The sequence below is a fragment of the Acomys russatus genome, chromosome 27 (assembly GCF_903995435.1).
Source record: "Acomys russatus chromosome 27, mAcoRus1.1, whole genome shotgun sequence".
NCBI lineage: Eukaryota > Metazoa > Chordata > Mammalia > Rodentia > Muridae > Acomys > Acomys russatus.
In genome coordinates, this window is record NC_067163.1 from 13,417,206 (window position 1) to 13,435,937 (window position 18,732).

General features: G+C 43.5%; 1 protein-coding gene across 1 annotated transcript; it reads left to right on the top strand.

The window, feature by feature from the left end:
* Positions 1-4,866: 4,866 nt before the first annotated feature.
* On the top strand, positions 4,867-18,379 carry Mrps31 (mitochondrial ribosomal protein S31). The gene is made up of 6 exons (XM_051169753.1): positions 4,867-5,204; positions 5,988-6,146; positions 7,824-7,967; positions 11,970-12,049; positions 16,557-16,700; positions 18,096-18,379. Exons 1-6 carry the CDS (start codon positions 4,882-4,884, stop codon positions 18,326-18,328), a joined length of 1,083 nt encoding a protein of 360 aa, XP_051025710.1. The 5' UTR covers positions 4,867-4,881; the 3' UTR covers positions 18,329-18,379.
* Positions 18,380-18,732: the final 353 nt, after the last annotated feature.

Consider the following 18,732-nt stretch of genomic DNA (forward strand, 5'->3'; position numbering starts at 1 on the left):
GACTCCTCAGAGTTTATCTTGCCTAGAAGCTTGGTGTGGTGTAGATCAGAAATGGTGGGAGTCTGACTAGGACATTGTAAAAACTGACAGTGAGCTTCTGTGAGGGACCTGGGGGGGGGGGTGGCTCAGTGCAGAGCATGTGGCCAGCGGGCTTGAGTTCTAGACTCATTCTCTGGTAGTGGGAGCGGTGCAGGGTGTTTATTGTTTCAGCTGTATTATGGTCCCTTAGCCTTTTAGCAAAGCAGTTGCTAAGTGCCTGTTACATGATTACAGACAGGTGGGAGTTCTCAAAGGACAGATCTGTGACCAAAAATGCACACCTGATCCCTTTTATTTTTGTTTTGTTTTTTGTTTTTGTTTTTCGAGTCAGGGTTTCTCTGTGTAGCCTTGGCTGTCCTGTACTTACTTTGTAGACCAGGCTGGCCTCGAACTCACAGAGATCCACTTGCCTCTGCCTCCGGAGTGCTGGGATTAAAGGCGCGCGCCACCACTGCCCAGCTTGATCCCTTTTTTTAATTAAAGAAATTCTTTTGTTCACTTTATATCCCAATTGTAGCCCTTCCCTCATCACCTCCCAGTCCCACCCTTCTCCATCAGCCCCCTTCCCTCTCCCCTAGTCCTCAGAAAGGGGGAGCCCTCCTCCCCTACCATCTGACCTCAGCCTATCAAGGCTCATCTGGACTGCTTGTATCCTGTTCCCCTGTGGCCTGGCAAGGCTGCCCTACCAGGAGGAAGTGATCAATGTGTGGGGCCCAGAGTCCATGTCAGAAATAGTCCCTACTCCCCTTATTATGGGACCCACAAGGAGACTGCTGCCTAGCTACTACATCTGAGCAGAGGGTCTATGTCCACACCATGCTTGGTCCTTGGTTGGTGCATCAGTCTCTGCAGCAGCCCCCTCCCCTACTCGGATTTGTTGGCTCCATTGGTCTCCTTGTGGAGCTCCTGTCCTCTCCAGGCTCTTCTGTCTCCCAACTCTTCCATAAGACTCCCTGCACTCCACACTGTTTGGATGTGAGTCTCAGCATCAGCTTTGATCCTCCACTGGGTGGGGTCTTTCAGAGGATCTCTATAGTAGCCTTCTCTTCAACGGCTTCAGGTGTCTGTTGTATTTGGCACTCTGAGTGAGAATTAAACATCATCCCTAGGGTCCTCCGTGTTATTTAGCTTCTTTATGTCTGTATTGTAGTGTGGTTATCCTGTATTATATGGCTAATATCCACTTATTAGTGAGTATATACCATGCTTGTCTTTCTGGGTCTGGGTTACCTCACTCGGTGTTATTGTTTCTAGTTCCATCCATTTGCCTGCAAATTTCAAGATTTCCTTGTTTTTAATAGCTGAGTAGTATTCCATTGTGTAAATGTACCACATTTTCTTTATCCATACTTCAGTTGAGGGACATCTAGGTTGTTTCCAGATTATGGTTATGAATAAAGATGCTATGAACATAGTTGAGCAAATGTCCTTGTTGTATGGTGGAGCATCTTTCAGGTATATGCCCAGGAAGGGTATAGCTGGGTTTTGAGGTAGAACTATTCCCAATTTTCTGAGAAAGCACCAGATTGATTTCCAAAGTGGTTGTACAAGTTTGCGTTCCCACGAGCAATGGAGAAATGTTCCTCTTTCTCCACATCCTCACTAGCATGTGCTGTCACTTGAGTTTTTTATCTTAGCCATTCTGATAGGTCTAAAACGGAATCTCAGAGTCATTTTGATTTGCATTTCCCTGATGACTAGGGATGTTAAGCATTTCTTTACGTATTTATCTGCCATTTGATACTCCTTTGTTGAGAATTCTTGTTTAGCTCTGTACCCTATTTTTGAATTGGGTTATTTGGTTTGGTGGTGTTTAATTTCTTGAGTTCTTTATATATTTTGGATATTAGTCCACTGTCAGATGAAAGGTTGATGAAGATCTTTTCCCAGTCCCTAGGTTGTTGTTTTGTTCTGTTCACAGCGTCCTTTGCCCTACAGAAGCTTTTCACTTTCACAGGGTCCCATTTATTAATTGTTGATCTTAGAGCCTGAGCTGTTGGTGTTCTGTTCAGGAAGTTGTCTACTGTGCCAGTGAGCTCAAGGCTCTTCCCCCCACTTTTCTTCTAACAGATTTAGTGTGTCTGGTTTTATGTTGAGGTCTTTAATCCACTTGGACTTTAGTCTTATGCAGGGTGATAAATAAAGATCTATTTGCATTTTTTACAAGTAGACATACAGTTAGACCTGCACCATTTGTTGAAGGTGTTATCTTTTTTCCATTTTAGGTTTTGGCTTGTTAGTAAAAAATCAAGTGTCCATAGGTGTGTTGGTTTATTTCTGGGTCTTTGGATTCTATTCCATTGATCCACCTGTCTTGTTTCTATGTTAGTACCATGCAGTTTTTATTACTGTTGCTCTTTAGTACAGCTTGAGATCAGGGATAGAGATACCTCCAGAATATGCTTTACTGTATAGGATTGTCTTAGCTAGTCTGAGTTTTTTCTTTTCCCAAATGAAGTTGAGAATTGTTCTTTCAAGGTCTGTAAACAATTGTGTTAGCATTTTGATGGGAGTTGCATTGAATCTGTAGATTGCTTTGGTAAGATGGCCTTTTTACTATGTTAATCCTACCAATCCATGAACATGGGAGATTTTTCCATCTTCTGAAATCTTCAGTTTCTTTCTTCAGAGACTTGAAGTTTTTCTCATACAAGTCTTTCACTTGCTTGGTTAGAATTACACCAAGATACTTTATGGTTTTGTTTGTTGGTTTGTTTGTTTGTTTGGTTGGTTGGTTTTTCGAGACAGGGTCTCTCTGTTAGCCTTGGCTGTCCTGGACTCACTTTGTAGACCAGGCTGGCCTCGAACTCAAAGTGATCCGCCTGCCTCTGTCTCCCAACTGCTGTAATTAAAGGCGTGCGCTACCACGCATGGCTGATACTTTTATGTTTTTGTGACCATTGTGAATGGTGTTATTTCCCTAATCTTTCTCAGCCTGTTTGTCTTTTGTATAAAGGAGGGCTGCTGATTTTTTGAGTTGATTTTGTAGCCATCCACTTTTCTTTGTCAGTTGTAGGAGTTCCTTGGTAGACTTGTTGGTTTCATTTATGTTTACTGTCATAGCTATCTGAGAATAATGGTACTTAGACTTCTTCCATTCCTATTTGTATCCCTTTGATCTCCTTTAGTTGTCATGTTTCTCTAGCGAGGACTTCAAATATTATATTGAAGAGATTGACAGAGAGAGAACAGCATTGTCATGTCCCTGATTTCAGTGGAATTGGCTTAAATTTCTCTCCATTTAGTTTGCTGTTGGCTATAGGCTTGCTCTGTATTGCCTTTACTGTGTTTAGGTACGTGTCTTGTCTCCTCGATCTCTCCAGGACTTACAACATAAATGGGTGTTGGATTTTGTCAAATGCTTTTTCAGCTCCTAAGGAGATGATCATGTGATTTATTTTTTCTTTCAGTCTGTTTATATGATGGAATACATTGATGGATTTCTGTATATTCAGTCACCCCTGCATGTCTAGGATGACGCTATTTGGTCATGATGACTGATATTTTTGACATGTTTTTGGGCTCCCTTTGCGAGTATTTTATTGTTTATTTTTGCATTAGTGTTCATAAAAGAAATTGGTCTGAAATTCTTTCTTTGTTGAGTCTTTGAGTGATTTAGGTATCAAGGTGACTGTGGGTTCATAGAATGGGTTTGGTAATGTTCTTTCTGTTTCTATTTTGTGGAATAGTTTGGAGCTGCCAAAGAGAGCTGTAAACAGAGTGGAGCCAGTCCCAGAAGAGGTGTATGTTGGAGACAGCAAAGCTGGGAGTGGGGAGCCGTCCATATCTTTTGACATCAGACATGGAGCTACAGGATTTGGTGTTTACCCTGCTGGATTCCAGTCCAGTATTACCTAACTAGGCCCCATTCCTTCTTTGGACTAGTAATGTATTTTCTGGGCCATTATATGTAGGAAGCATGTAATTTGCTCTTTTAGTTTAATAGGAAGATACAATTAAGAGATCACTTTGAATCTCAAAAGAGGCTTTGGACTTTTTGGTTTTGGTTTTTCAAGACAGATTCTCTTTATGTTAGCCTTGACTGTCCTGCACTCACTTTGTAGACCAAGCTGGCCTTGAACTCACAGCCACCCACCTGCCTCTGCTGCCTGAGTGCTGGGATTAAAGGTGTGCGCCACCACGCCTGGCTATGACTTTGAAACTTTTAAAAGGTGCAGAAACTGTAAAGGACTAAGGGGACTTCAAAAATTGGAGCAAGTATATTTTGTGTTATGACATGGCCATGAGCCTGTGGGCAGCCTGTGAGACTCTCCCTCACAGGCTCAGGTATTTGAAGATGCTCTCCTCTCATGGCTGCACTGTTTTGGGGAGGTTTAGGAGGTGTGGCCTTGCTGGCAGCAGTATGTCAAGGTGGGGGTGGGGCCTTGAGAGAGTAAAAGCCCTGTGATACCGGCAGTTTGCTCTCTGCTTCGGCCTGCTGCTGGCATGCCTGCCCCTTCTGCTTCTCTATCTGAAGGGCTGTTCTCCTCTGGAGCCAGTAGCCCAAATAAGTTCCTTCCTCCACTGATTGTTCTGAGCCGCGGTGTTTCTCTCAGCCACAGGAGTAACTAAAATTCCCTGCATGGTTACTTCGGTGATTTTCAGTTTCCTTGTCTGTAAGGAGAGGATAATGCTGACCTTTGAGGTTGATGTGGCTGTGAAAACTTTTCCACAGTCTTGTTGTACAAGCAAGGCCCAGAGTGTATGCTAACACATGATGAATTGCTTCCCTTATAATTGTTAATAATAATGGAAAGCAAAAGAAAATAGAAAGGGCTTAAATTGAAATTCTTTTAAAGGTAGAAGCAGGTTTTTCAGTTACTGCTTTATTATTTTTGCATTATGCTTTTCTGTTATTCTTTAATATGTTGTTCCAGAACAGAAAATAATATCCAAAGACACTTTGGTACTGGCAGCTCCATCTATAACAAGAAAGATAACCAGTCTGTTCCAGATAATGAAATTTCCCAGAATGCAGCAGAAAGCCAAGACAAGGGAAAGGAGACTTCGAAAAAAGACCTGCTGGACATTATCAAGGACATGAAAGTTGAAGTGAGCACAGTAAATGTGCAAACAGCAAAGCCACGTGGCAGAAAAGCTCCTGCCAGTCTGCAGGCTACAGCTGGCAGGCTCCAGAGAGCTCCAGAAGATCCTCCAAAGAAGAGGTACTTGAACTCCAGTTGAATGTTCCCTGAGACTAATCTACAGTTCCAATAAGCCTTTTCTTATAGTAAACAGTGTATTAAATTATAATACTCAAGAAACACTGACAGGCTGAAAAGCAGAAGTACAGGGCCTCTGATAGTTACTTTGAGTGTGTGTGTGTGTGTGTGTGTGTGTGTGTGTGTGTGTGTGCGTGTGTGTGTGCATGCGTGCGCGTACACGTGTACACGCACACACACTGCCTTCCCAAGAATGGGAAGGTCAGGGTACAACTGGGTTTGGAGTTGGTTCTCTCTTCCCACTGTGTCTCTGAGGTAGGGTCTTCTGGACCCTGCTTCTGTTCTGGGTGCTGGCCTTGGAGCTTTCGGCCAGTTCTCCTGTCTCTTGTCACTGGCCCTAGGAATGCTGGGATTACCAATGTATGTAGTACATGGGTTTGTGGCAGCAAGTATGTATTAACTTAGAGTTTACTGTTTGGAAGTTGATATATTGCCGGTGTGTAAAGCAGGATCTTTTATATACATGGTGTGTCTAATGGAGATATGTCACCCTAGCAATTCTGTGGCTGAGGTGGGAGACTGTGAGTTACAGCCAGCCTAATGAGATCCCACCTTAAAACAACAAAACCACCCGAAAAACAGTGTTTACTATTGAAGAATTCTTGCTTTTGTCAGAAATTTAATACTTTTATGAATGAGTTTCCCTCCCCACACTTTTTTTCTTTTCACAAACTAGCGATGTATTAACCGATTCTGTTTTCCCTTCCTCATCTCATCCCCCTTTAGAGATGAGCTCCTGACTCCTGAGTTGGTGGCGGCGGCAGCTGCTGTTGCAGATTCTCTCCCTTTTGACAAGCACTCGACCAAGTCTGAGCTGCTCAGGCAGCTTCAGCAACATGAGGAGGAGGCGAAGGCTCAGAAGGCGAGAGAGAGGCGCCGGGTTAGGTCAGTGTTCGGGTGTTGTCATATCAGTGACGCTGAGGTCTCAGAAGGGCAAGTTTCATGTGGCCGGTCATGGTCATGGTGATGGTACACACTTCTTTTCCATCTAAAACCCACCTCGTGGACCGAGAAGGTGGCACTGTAGGTAAAGGTGCTTACTGCCTGGCCTGATCACCTTCCATCCCCAAGCCCTCATGACGAAGGCAAGAACTCACTCCATGAGCTATCTGCTGACCTCCTCATAACGTGCTATGTCACGCTCATGCCTACACACATGCACACCCCACATAACAATAAAATTTAAAACATTCACCTCATAAGAGCAAGTACCTTTAACTGCTGAGCCATCTCTCCAGATCCTGGTTTAATTGAATGGCTTAGCTTTTCCTTTACGAAGTTACAAAGATTTTTGCCCCTGAAAGAGAAATGATTAAATCAGTAGTGTTATTTAAAAAAAACAAAGTAATTTGAGAAAATTAGTTTTTCTCTGCTGGGTTTGCTCACATATGGATGTCAACCTGTTTCCTCCCTCTGATGTTTGAGCTGAGGTTTTCAACGTGCCTGTTTTCCTTTAAAAGGCTATTTTCTGTGTAGGTGTCTAAGTGTGTCTATCTGCACCATGTGTGTGCTAGAACCTGCAGAGTGAGAAGAGCTGGGGTTGCTGGGGGTTTGCGCTGCCCTGTGGGTGCTGGGAACCGGAGAGCCTGGGTTTTCTTGGAGAGCAGCAGGTGCTCCTAACTGCTTAGCCGTTTCTCCAGTCCTATCAATGTGTCCTTCTGCCTCTGTGTTAATTTATGCCATGTTTCAACTGCTTGCTGCCAGAGGTCATAAAGAGTGGCAATGTTTCACTTTGGAGGGAGATCTGAGTCTCCTGTTCTCAGTGGGCGTTAGAGCACCTCTGCGACTGTCACATGACAGCAAACAGCCCATTTTCAATTTTAACATAACTGTTAGTGGAGGTGGCAGGTACAATTACCTGTTTGTATTTTCCTATTAGTTTCTCTGGATGTTAATAATTTTTGTCATTGACATTTTCATCCTTCATGTAATGATTTCTCAAGAGTATATTTAAAAAATTGGAGACACACATCTTTATGTCATATGAGCATAAGCATGTGACTTTATGTAATCATAAATCTTCATGCTCTCATTGGGGCATTAAAAATGAAGTAAGAGGGGCTGGAGAGATGGCTTAGTGGTTAAGAGCACTGTCTGCTCTTCCAAAGGACCTGGGTTCAATTCCCAGCACCCACATGGCAGCTCACAACTGTCTGTAACTCCAGTTCCAAGCAACCTGACACCCTTGCCCCTATACCAATGCACATGAAATAAAATTAAATAAATTATTTTTTAAAAATGAAGTAAGAATTAAATCTTATATCTCCTGTTAAAAATTTGCGTGGCTGGAGAGATGACTCAGAGATAATGAGCACTGTCTATTCTTCCAAAGGTCCTGAGTTCAATTCCCAGCAACCACGTGGTCACCCACAACTATCTATAATGAGATCTGGTGCCCTCTTCTGGCATGCAGGTATACATGCAGGCAAAAACACTGTGTACATAATAAGTACTTTTTTAAAAAATTAAATAAACCCTCAAGATATTAAAAAAAAGATGAAAGAAAAATTTGCTACTCCAGTGCAGGTAGGATTCCTAATGCTCTTGACCTCTTTATTTCAGTTTCAGTCACATAATATCAGATATGAAAATTGTCAAGTCCACTTCTGCAAGAGTTAACACAAAACCACAGGACCAGATTCAGTTTGACGAAGGAATGGAGGATTCTTCTCCTAATAAGGAGAACCCAGCTGATTTCAGAAAAAGGTATTCAGGTGTTGTGGTCTTCTAGGGTGTGTTTGTGTAGTTTTGTTGTTGTTGTTTTTACGCCAACTGTAGTCTTAATTTATTCTGCATGTTATTACTGATGGATCCATGACCACTGTGGATACCTAGTTAGGGTTTCTCCTGCTGTGATAAAATGCCCTGACCAAAAGCAAGTTGGGGAGGAAAGGATTTATTTCATCTTACACTTCAGGTTACAGAGTCACTGAGAGAAGTCAAGGCAAGAACTCAAAGCAGGGCCCAGAGGCAGGAACTGAAGCAGAGGCCCTGGAGGAGTGCTATTTCCTGGCTTGCTCACCCTGACTTGCTCAGTTTGCTGTGTTATTCAACTCAGGACCCCAAGGGTGGCACAGCCCACAGTGAACTGGGCCCTCCCACAGCAATCACCAATTTTTAAAATGTACCACAGGTTTGCCCACAGGCCAGCCTGGTTAGGGCATTTTCCCAACTGACACTAGTATAGGTCAAGTTGACATAAAACTAGGAGGACAGCTGTCTCTGGAATTCCAACCGAGACCCATCTCTTAAGAAGCTGTCTTATATATATGCACGTTAGTGCCTGGGGGGCGCGGGTGTCCCAGGGAGTGTCATTACAGACAGTGACAATTTGGGAAAAGGTTTCCAGCAAGATCAGTCCCAATTCCAGGTGCACAATAAAGCTTAAGGTGTGACTACATAGGAACTCCTTTACAAAGACCATGTGACCATGGGGGAGGTGGTGCAGGGAGGGTCTATAGCTAAAAGGCCTAGGCTCTCCTGTGCTCTCTGACTGAGACATCATAGGGATCAGTGGCCATAAAGTACAATGACATCTCCCCAAGGATGGGTGATGGTTTAGAGAGGGAAGAGTCTGGAATAACCATTCTGGGGAATTTGAGTGAGGTCTGCCTCTGCAGCTAAGGTGGGTGAGGTCTGCCTCTGCAGCTAAGGTGGGTGAGGTCTGCCTCTGCAGCTAAGGTGGGTGAGGTCCGCCTCTGCAGCTAAGGTGGGTGAGGTCTGCCTCTGCAGCCAAGGTGGGTGAGGTCTGCCTCTGTAGCTAAGGTGAGTGAGGTCTGCCTCTGCAGCCAAGGTGGGTGAGGTCTGCCTCTGTAGCTAAGGTGAGTGAGGTCTGCCTCCACAGACAGCAGATAGGTCACCAGGTTAACAAAACCCACTCTCAGCTTACTGGGTGGAATGCAGGAATTTGATTTTATCTCCTTCATTGAGGAGACACCCCTGTGTGGTTAACATTCCTGGTTCTCTCAGTGCTTCTCGGTGGGTACGAGGACCTCTGTGCCCCCACCACCCCAACAAATGCAATTTGCAGTACTGAGTGTAAGGGTATGCCCAAGCTGAGCTGGAACTCACTGTGTTACTTCCTGGGGAGGAATTCCCTGGGTTTAACAGTATAAAGCAGATGCGTCACTCATGATAAATCAGAGTGAGTTTGACTCACATCACCCACACTGAATAGTGCCTTTCACTTAGAATAGGTGGTGGCGACCAAATTCTGAACAAGTGACTTTAAGAAGCATTTCCTTAGCTGGGCGTGGTGGCACACGCCTTTAATCCCAGCACTCGGGAGGCAGAGGCAGGTGGAGCCCTGTGAGTTCGAGGCCAGCCTGGTCTACAGAGTCCAGGATGGCCAAGGCTACACAGAGAAACCCTGTCTCCAAAAACAAAAACAAAAGCAAACAAACAAAAAAAGAAGCATTTCCTTTAATTGTGAATGTTCCTAACACTGAGCATCCTGTGCCTTTGCATGTAGAGTTATGGTTCCCTTTCTTCATGCCTTAGAGAAATCAGTAAAAGGCCAGGCATGGTGGCTTAACCGTAATGCAACCCAGAGGAGGTCGCAGCAGGAGGAGCAGCATGAATTTCAGGCCACTGTGAATTTCACGCATAGTGAGTTCCACTTCAGCCTAGGCTAGAGTGAGACTGTCCCTAAAACGACAAGACCAGGCATGGCGGTGCACACCTATAACCCTAGCACATGGGAGGTGTAAGCAAACGGCTCTTTAGCTTGACATGAGCCTGGTCTATATAATAAGGCTCTAAGAAAATACAAAATGCACATACATAAATATAGCTTTTTAAGTTCAAAAAGCCAGGTGTTTGGCATGGACCCATGATTATTAAACTGCCTTCAGGTGCAGGACATACAGTTAGAGGGTCCTCAGCATTATGTGCATTCCATGGATTTTAAGTAGAGTCTCGGAAATGACTTAGCTTTTTCTGGGTGTTAACATTACTGCTTTATAGGGAACCTGAAAAGCTGTCAGCCTTTATACAGGAAGCACAGGTGGTTAACATTTCAAATGGTTGTCTGAATTACTAAAATGATTTAGTGTTCTTAACATATTGGATGAAGTAGCACGTACATATGGACATTGACAGTGGCACAAGCACACAAACACACACACAGGTGAGGCACGCTAGCATACACATTTAAAAATAAATGAGCTGGTGGTGGTGGCGCATGCCTTTAATCCCAGCATTTGGCAGAGAGGCAGACGGATCTCTGAATTTGAGGCCAGCCTGGTCTACAAAGTGAGTCCTGGACAGCCAAGGCTAACACAGAGACACCCAGCCTCAAAAACAAAAACAAAACAAAACAAACAAAACGTAATAAATAAATGAATGAATGAATGAATGTAAAAATTAGGAGCAGCTAGGCATGGTGCTGCACATTTGGAATCCCAGCATTTGGGGGTCTAGAACAGAAGAGGCTCCGTTTGAAACTGGTCTGGGGTACACAGTGCAGCTGGATTAGTGATTTTCCTGTTGTGATGAAATACCATGGCCAAGACAGCATTGCCCAAGAGTTTAAATGGGATTATAGTTCCATTGTGACGGGGCAGAGGCATGGCAGCTGGAGCAGGAAGCTAAGGGGTCACAAGCCCAAAGTGGACAGAGGGAAGTGGAAGTGGGGCTAGGCTACTAATTCTCAGAGCCACCTGCCAGTGACGTCCTTCCTCCAGTTAGGCCACACCGCTTTCCCAAGCAGTGCCACCAGCCAGGCACCAAGTGTTAAAATACGTGAGCTGATGGGATCACTCCCAGTCAAACCACCACAGGTGCCCTAGCTCAAGAAATGCAAATTTAGAAAAACAGCACAAAACAAACATCAAAAAGTAAACAGGGGACAGAGAGTCTCATCTACACAGTGTGTTAAGAGGTGACAAAGGGGGAGAATGGGGAAGTAACAAGGTGCCAGGATGGTGGATGACGGGAGTGAAATTGCAGGTTGTTGCCCTATTAAATAATGTTTTTAAACTGGTAAAGAACTCATGAAGACCTTTTTTTTTTTTTTTTTTTTTTTTGACACTGGGTTTCTCTGTGTAGCCTTGGCTGTCCTAGACTCACTTTGTAGACCAGGCTGACCTCAAACTTATAGGGATCTGCCTACCTCTGCCTCCTGAGTTATAGTTTTTGTTTGTTTGTTTTTGTTTTGGTGGGGGCTGGTTAAGGATTTATTTATTTTATGTATATGAGTGCTCTGTTTTCATGCATGTCAGAAGAAGGAATCAGATCTCATTATAGATGGTTATTAGCCATCATGTGGATGCTGGGAATTGAACTCAGGACCTCTGGAAGAGCAGCCAGTGCTCTTAATCGCTGAGCCATCTCTCCAGCCTCCCAAGTTACAGTTACAATTAAATTTTGCACTGTTTTCTGTCCTCAAGAACAAAAGGTTAGTTTAGCAATTTCTGTTTTTGCATATTTTATAGCTTTCCACAACACTGAGTTTTCTAGAACTTTCAGTTGAGTATTCTGAAAATTAAGTTTAGCTGGTTTGTTGTATTATGAAACAAAAATCTAAGGGCAAGTGTTCCTTTTTACTTATGAGTCCTAAAATCATGGCAATTTAGCTAAAATGTCTGATGTTGGTCAGTGTGATTATCTGTAACTGATTGTTTCATGTGCGTTTTTTCTTAAGCGTTTTTGTTAGCATTTTACAAATATATCTTACTAAGATGTGTTTTTTAAATGTTTTTATCTTAGGAAAATTTTATTCAAGGGGAAAAGACTTTCAATTTTTGATGCTAAGGCGTTTGCTGATGAAGCACCTGCTCATGAACCAGGTTTGTTAAGAAGAGAGCAGCACTTGTCCAGGGAGAAGTGCTCAGTCTTTCAAAGAAGGCCCTGGTGGCGTGGCTGTAACAGCTGGGTATATAACAGCTGGGTATATAACAGCTGGGCATTTGCTTTTACATTTCTTCTGTCGTTGACCTAGCTCTCGCTTATGAGTAAAACTACTACTAATTTGGGTCATGCTTCCCCCTTAAAATATAGCATTCTGTGGGATCCTGAGAGGTCAGCGCTCCCAGTGAATACCCCAGAGCTGTGGCTTGGCTGCCACTTTGGTTAGAAAGTACTCTTCGCCCTGCATTTGCAGTGTGCCTGTCTGCTGCTAGTGAAGATAAGTAAGCCAGGCTGCCTGCTTTTGAGCAGCTCACAGCCCAGAGCAGAGTGCACACATAGACTTGGTAAATTGGATAGTCTCTTTTTCGATTGGTTAACTTGGCTGCTTGTCAGTCTTCTCAAAGAACCAACTCTTCATTTTATTGATTCTTTATTTTGTTGTTTGTTCGTTTCTGAAATACTAAATCAGCTGTGATTTTGATGATCTCTTCCTGATGATTTTTAGGGCTTTGTTACTGTTTTTCAGTGCCTTCAGGTGTATCACTAAATTATTAATTTGAGACTTCAAAGTTTTTCGTGTAGGTACTTAGTTCTATAATTCTCTTAGGACTGGCTTTAGTATGTCCCTTATTTTTTATGTGTATTTGTTCAATTCTAGGAATTTTTGGGTTGGGTTTTGTTTTTGGGTTTGTTTTGGATTTTCCGAGATAGGGTTCCCCTGGTAGCCTTAGCTATCCTAGACTCACTTTGTAGACCAGGCTGGCCTCTGTCTCCCCAGTACTGGGATTAAAAGCATGCACCCCCACACCCTGCCAATTCTAGAATTTATAAACTTTCATTTTGATTTCCTCTGTGACCCGATTATCATTCAGCACCATGTTGTGTAGTCTCCATGTGTTTATGTAATGTCTGCGATTAAACAGCTTTACCCCATTGTGGTTAGGTAGACTTTTCTATGCTTTTTGAGATTTGTTTTGTGTCCTAATACATATTAGGACAAAAGCATGGTGCACTGTGAAGAAATTGCTGCTGAGAAGGACATGTATTCTTCAGTGTTTGGGTGGAATGCTCAGTAGGTGTCCTGTAGGCCCGTTTGGCTTCTGATGTCATTGAACTCCAGAGCTTCTCTGTTTAGTTTTCTCTGGCTGACCATCTGTTGGTGACAGTAGAGTATTGACGTCACACAACACTGCTGTGTTGGGATCAGTCTGTGGTTTTAGATCTAACACACAGTGTTTCTTTTATTAAGTTGGGTGCTCTTGTGTCTGGTGAGTGTATGTTTAAGATTATATTAACCTCCTGGTAGATGTTTTTTCCTTTAGTAAGTATGACATGTTTGTTCTCACTAATTTTGGTTTCATGTCCTATTTTGTCAAGTATTAGAACAGTTACGCCTGACTTTTCTTAGTTCATTTGCGTGGAATGCTTCTTTCAGTCCGCTATGCCAAGGTGCGTCCACTGGTAGTGGCGAGGTGTGGTCTTGGTGTAGGGCTGTCAGAATGGAGGGAGCTGGCTTGGGAGACACAGATAGCCTACTGGTCTCTGGAGGTCCCTGACGGCCTTTGTCCTGGTTAGTTTTTTTGTTAACTTGATAGCAATCTGAAGTAATTTGGAAAGAGAGGATGTCAGTTGAGAAAATGTCCCCACCAGATTGACCTGTGAGCCAGCTGTGGGGGGATGATGATGATGATGATGATGATGATGATGATGATGATGATGAAGAATGATTGATGTGGGAGGGTCCATCCCACTCTGCCATTCCTGGGCAGGTGGTCCATGGGTGTATAAAACATAGGCTGAGCAAGCCACAAGGGGCAAGCCAGTCAGCAATGTTCCTCAGTCAGCAATAGCCATGGCATCAGTTCCTGCCCTGACTTCCCTGTGCATTAGATTACTCTGTATGATGGAGGAAAACCTTTCCACCCCAAGTTGCTTTTGGTTCTGGTGTTTTTATTTGTTTGTTTTTGAAGACAGGATTTCTCCATGTAGCCTTGGCTGTCCTGGACTCACTATGTAGACCAGGCTGGCCTCAAACTCACAGTGATCCACCTGTCTCTGCCTCCCCAGTGCTGGGATTAAAGGCGTGCGCCACCACGCCCGGCTTGGTTGTGGTGTTTTATCACAGCAATAGAAACCCTAATAAGGTAGAACCAGTCTGGGGTCTGGTGAGACTCAAAGAGTTGGAGAGGCCAGGAGGATGTGGTAGTCCCTGGCAAGTAGCACAGTCCCAAAGGATAGAGGGGCCCAGGAGAAAGTGGCAGTTCCTGGCCCACAACCAATCAGGGTTGAAATGAAGGGTCATTGGGAAGGAAAATGTAACCACCCTCCTCTGTCTCCACTCCATGGAGAGTTCTTGGTAGAGGGTAGTCTTGCTTTTAACTTTTTAATTAACTCATATTGTTTTGTCAAAGTGCCTATACCATTCTTGAAAGATGACTTAAGTTTCAAGAGTAAATAAATGACTAAAGTATGGTGGTGCACACCTTTAATCCTAGGAAGCAGAGGCAGAGGCAGGTGGATGTCTGTAAGTGAACATGAGCCCAGGACAATCAGAGCTATTATTACATAGAGAAGCCCTGTCTCAAAAGCCTGAGAGAGAGAGAGAGAGAGAGAGAGAGAGAGAGAGAGAGAGAGAGAGAGAGAGAGAGAGAGATATGAAATGGCAGTACACAGCTGCTGTGGTGCTCCTTACTCATGGGGTTGATGGTGAAGATTAAATATATTAATGTGGGCTGGAGAGATGGCTCAGAGGTTAAGAGCACTATCTGTCCTTCCAAAGGTCCTGAATTCAATTCCCAGCAACAACATGGTGACTCACAACCATCTACAATGAGATCTGGTGCCCTCTTCTGGCGGGCAGGCTCACATGTGGGCAGAATATATATAAATAATAAATAAATATTTTAAAAAATATATTTTAAAAAGTGTTTTCACAGACAGACTGAATGCTCGGTATCCATTAGTATTTTTTCTTTTTTTTTCTTTTTTGCTAGGGACTCCTATAGTTCAGGCTCGGGTAGTCAAGAATGACTTTGAACTCTGATCTTCTTGCCTCTGTAGGAGGCACAAAAGTCTGTGTGCTCACAGATAAGCACCATAGAAACCAGAAGTTAAACACACTGAGCTGTCTCTTCTAAGAGGAAGATGTACGGCCTCTTTTCTGCACACAAGAAGGGAGTGGAGGTGGTTAACAGTCTGGTGGTGGTTGTACTCTCTACATAGCTGGACCACATGAGCTCTTCCCCAGGCCCTGTCATGAGCTGTTTTTCTCAGTCAGTCTATAGTTCCTGACTTAACAGAAGGCATCTGATGTCGTCAGTCTCTAGGGCCCATCTTTACAGAAGATGTCACGTGTACTTTACGAAGAGTTTCCACGTAGTCAGGTCTTAAGCTTTATTGTGCACACAGGACTGAATTCATTCTCACCAGGAACCTTTTCTCCAGGTTGTGCTGTCCTTCAACATGCCTGGACTAAGCTACCTGAGGTCAGACTGTGAACCAACACCAGCTCCTGAATTGCACCAGACTTCCGTCTTGCCTTCCACTGATGGACACTGCTGGCCGTGGTGTTTGCCAGAGACCCCAGCACCTGTCTCTTTAGTGCTGTGACCACAAACTGTTGCCACCACGGCCATCTTTGTCATTATCATTACCAAATTATTTTCTTTTTAAAAAAAGTTTTAGGATGGTTTTGACAGAATTCATGTAGTCCAGTTTGGCCGCATCCTCTCTTTGTAGCTTAGGGTGCCTTAGACCCTGGTTTCCTGACTCAGGCTCTGGGTGCTAGGGTCACAGCCGTATGCTGCCATGGTCTCACTAGTGACTGGTCCGGACAGACTGAGCCTTGACCATGAAAATCACACATATTACACGCATTCATCCCGCACCGCAGACCCGCCTCAGGAAACCAAGGCAAGAGGACCCCCAGTCCACAGACGGAAGCTCTGTCTTGAAGAAAAACATCAAACTTATAAAGCCATGCTTAAACTGAAAATTCTTTTTCCTTTCCAGTAGCGGTGCAGTTGTAACCTGGCATGGTGTTAGTAAATGCTAGGGTTTGCCATGTTACTATTCTTAGAGCCGGTGGGTTCCATGTTTGTTGCAATTTTAGCTCCTGGTAGTCTTTCATTATAAACTAATTCTGAATGTCAAGGTCTGAAAATGTGTATCAATATAGAGTTGATATAAGCTTTAAAATTAATTTCCATTACATTTTTACTCATTTTGTGTTGTGTCTATATGTGTGAGCATGGGTTTGAGTGTGGAGGTCAGAGGAGACCTTTCAGGAGTTTATTCGCTCCCTCTACTGTGTATGGATGGCTGTGGGAGTCACACTTGAGCAGTCAGGCTTGGTGGCCAGTGCCTTGCCCCTCTGAGCTAATAATTACATTTTTAAGAAGACATTTACATCTTCCTGTACGTAAAATCTGTCTTTTAATCACACAGAAGCAGCACCTTCTCTCTGGGAGATAGAGTTTGCTAAGCAGCTGGCCGCAGTCAGCGAGCAGCCCCCTGGGAATGGATTTGAGGAGATGATACAGTGGACAAAGGAGGGGAAGCTGTGGGAGTTCCCAGTCAACAACGAAGCAGGTGGGTGTGACGTAGATGCTTTTAACAGTTACCAGCCAGAGATCATTTGGGAAACTGTTCCGTGTCAGTGTGAATAGGTGCATATACGAATCTCAGAACACCATGGTCTCTGAGAAGAAATCTAGCAGTGTTATTTTAAACTGTTGTTTTAAAGATGGTCAGAATTTTATTAAGTTCTAGATATTTGATGATAAAAATAAAGGAGAAAGATTATATGTCAAAAATGCATCATAGGGACCGGGGATGAAGTTCAGTCAGTAGCGAGTGCACGCAGTCTTGGGTCGGCCCCCAGGACCTCATAAACTGGCCATGGTAGCACGTGGCTTTGATCCTACATTGGGAGGTGGAGACAGAGAATCAGAACTTGATATCATTGTCAGGGTCACATATGGAATCTGAGGACAACCGTGGGTGTCTGTCTTCACCTGTCACCATGGTGTGAGATGGGTTCTTTGAGTTTGCTGCTGTGTGTCAAGCTGGCTGACCCAGAGGAGTCCAGCAGTTCTTCGTCTGGACTCCCGAGTCCCAGCAGGGGCCACACTATGGTTACAGAGGTTTGCCCTACTGCGGCTGGCCTTTCACATGGCCTCTGAGGATCACATCAGGCAATCAGACTTAGGCAACAAGCGCACAAGTTTATGTCCACAGTGCCAATACATGGCTTGGGCTGGGTTTGGATCATTTCATTTACAGTAAGCGTTGAGCCAGGGATGGTGTGCACACCTGTGTTCTAGCATCTGGGATAAGGAGGCAAGAGTGCCAGAAGGTCAGAACAGGCTGGCTTATGTGGGAGCCTGTCTCAAAACAAACAAAACGAAACAAAAAGTTTCCTGAGCATAACTGTGCCCTTGTTTTATTTTCATTTTTGTATTTAGCATTCGTGTTTTCTTCTCTTAGGCTGCTTGAACATCTTGTATGATCTTTTGTTTGTTTTTCAAGGCAGGGTTTCTCTGTGTAGCCTCAGCTGTCCTGACTCACTCTGTAGACCAGCTGGCCTGGAACTCACAGGGGTCGGCCTGCCTCTGCCTCCATATGATTTTATCCTATTTTACTTTTAAATGTACCCTGTATACTTTCTTAGTAGTTTCCCCAGATGTCAGCAATATTGGTGAGCAACAGTTGCTTCTGTAGTGGAGGACTTGACATACATGAGTCCCTGCTGCTTCTGTTTAGGCTCTACAACCACCCTGGGACGGTGTCCCCTTAGCCGGCAGGCTGGGTCTGGAGAACCTGATGCTCACAGTGACATGTGTTAAATTGGTGGTTAGGCTAGGTCTGCTTTTACCGGGGTTTGTTTGTTTGTTTGTTTTACTTCTAACTATGCTGTAGTACATCATTAATGTTAATTTTATGATGTAGGCTTTATGTTCACAATTCTGTTACTTTATTTCCCAGGTTTTGATGATGACGGCTCAGAATTCCATGAGCATATATTTTTGGATAAGCACCTGGAGGGTTTCCCCAAGCAAGGACCAATTCGCTTCTTCATGGAGCTGGTGACCTGTGGCCTTTCGAAAAACCCGTATCTGAGTGTTAAACAGAAAGTTGAGCATATAGAGTGGTTTAGAAATTATTTTAATGAAAAAATGGATATTCTCAAAGAAAATAACATTCACTTAACATCATGAATTTTTTATTTAAGCTGTTGAAGATGTATATTATAGCTAAATAAAAATTTTATTAAAAATTTCCTGTGTTGATATTGTACCTGATTTGAGTAATGTAACTGTAAAGTTAATTTTAACCTGAAATGTATTCTTGTATGTCTCTGAGAATTAGTGGTGCCGCTAAGAGAATTCTCCCTAACTCTTTCATTACATGACTTTACTGCTTTGAGGTATACGATTGTTAGCTGTAAAAGCGGATAACATCAAAATCCTTGTGTAATTAGTCCACTTTAACTATAACAAAATACTCAACTTAGGCTAATGTTATTTTTTAAAATACATTTATTTAATATAACATAATACAGACTTTGGTAAAGCTTCATCACAAAGGCAAGAGGGCACGTTGGAGGAAGAGGTCACACCTT

What these genes read in the sequence shown, in the direction of transcription:
- Mrps31 (XM_051169753.1), top strand. Translation starts at nt 4,882, where the DNA reads ATGCTTTTCTGTTATTCTTTAATATGTTGTTCCAGAACAGAAAATAAT. An exon ending in GAAGATCCTCCAAAGAAGAG is followed by an intron (nt 5,205 to 5,987) that starts GTACTTGAACTC and finishes ATCCCCCTTTAG; the next exon opens with AGATGAGCTCCTGACTCCTG. An exon ending in CCCAGTCAACAACGAAGCAG is followed by an intron (nt 16,701 to 18,095) that starts GTGGGTGTGACG and finishes TTTATTTCCCAG; the next exon opens with GTTTTGATGATGACGGCTCA.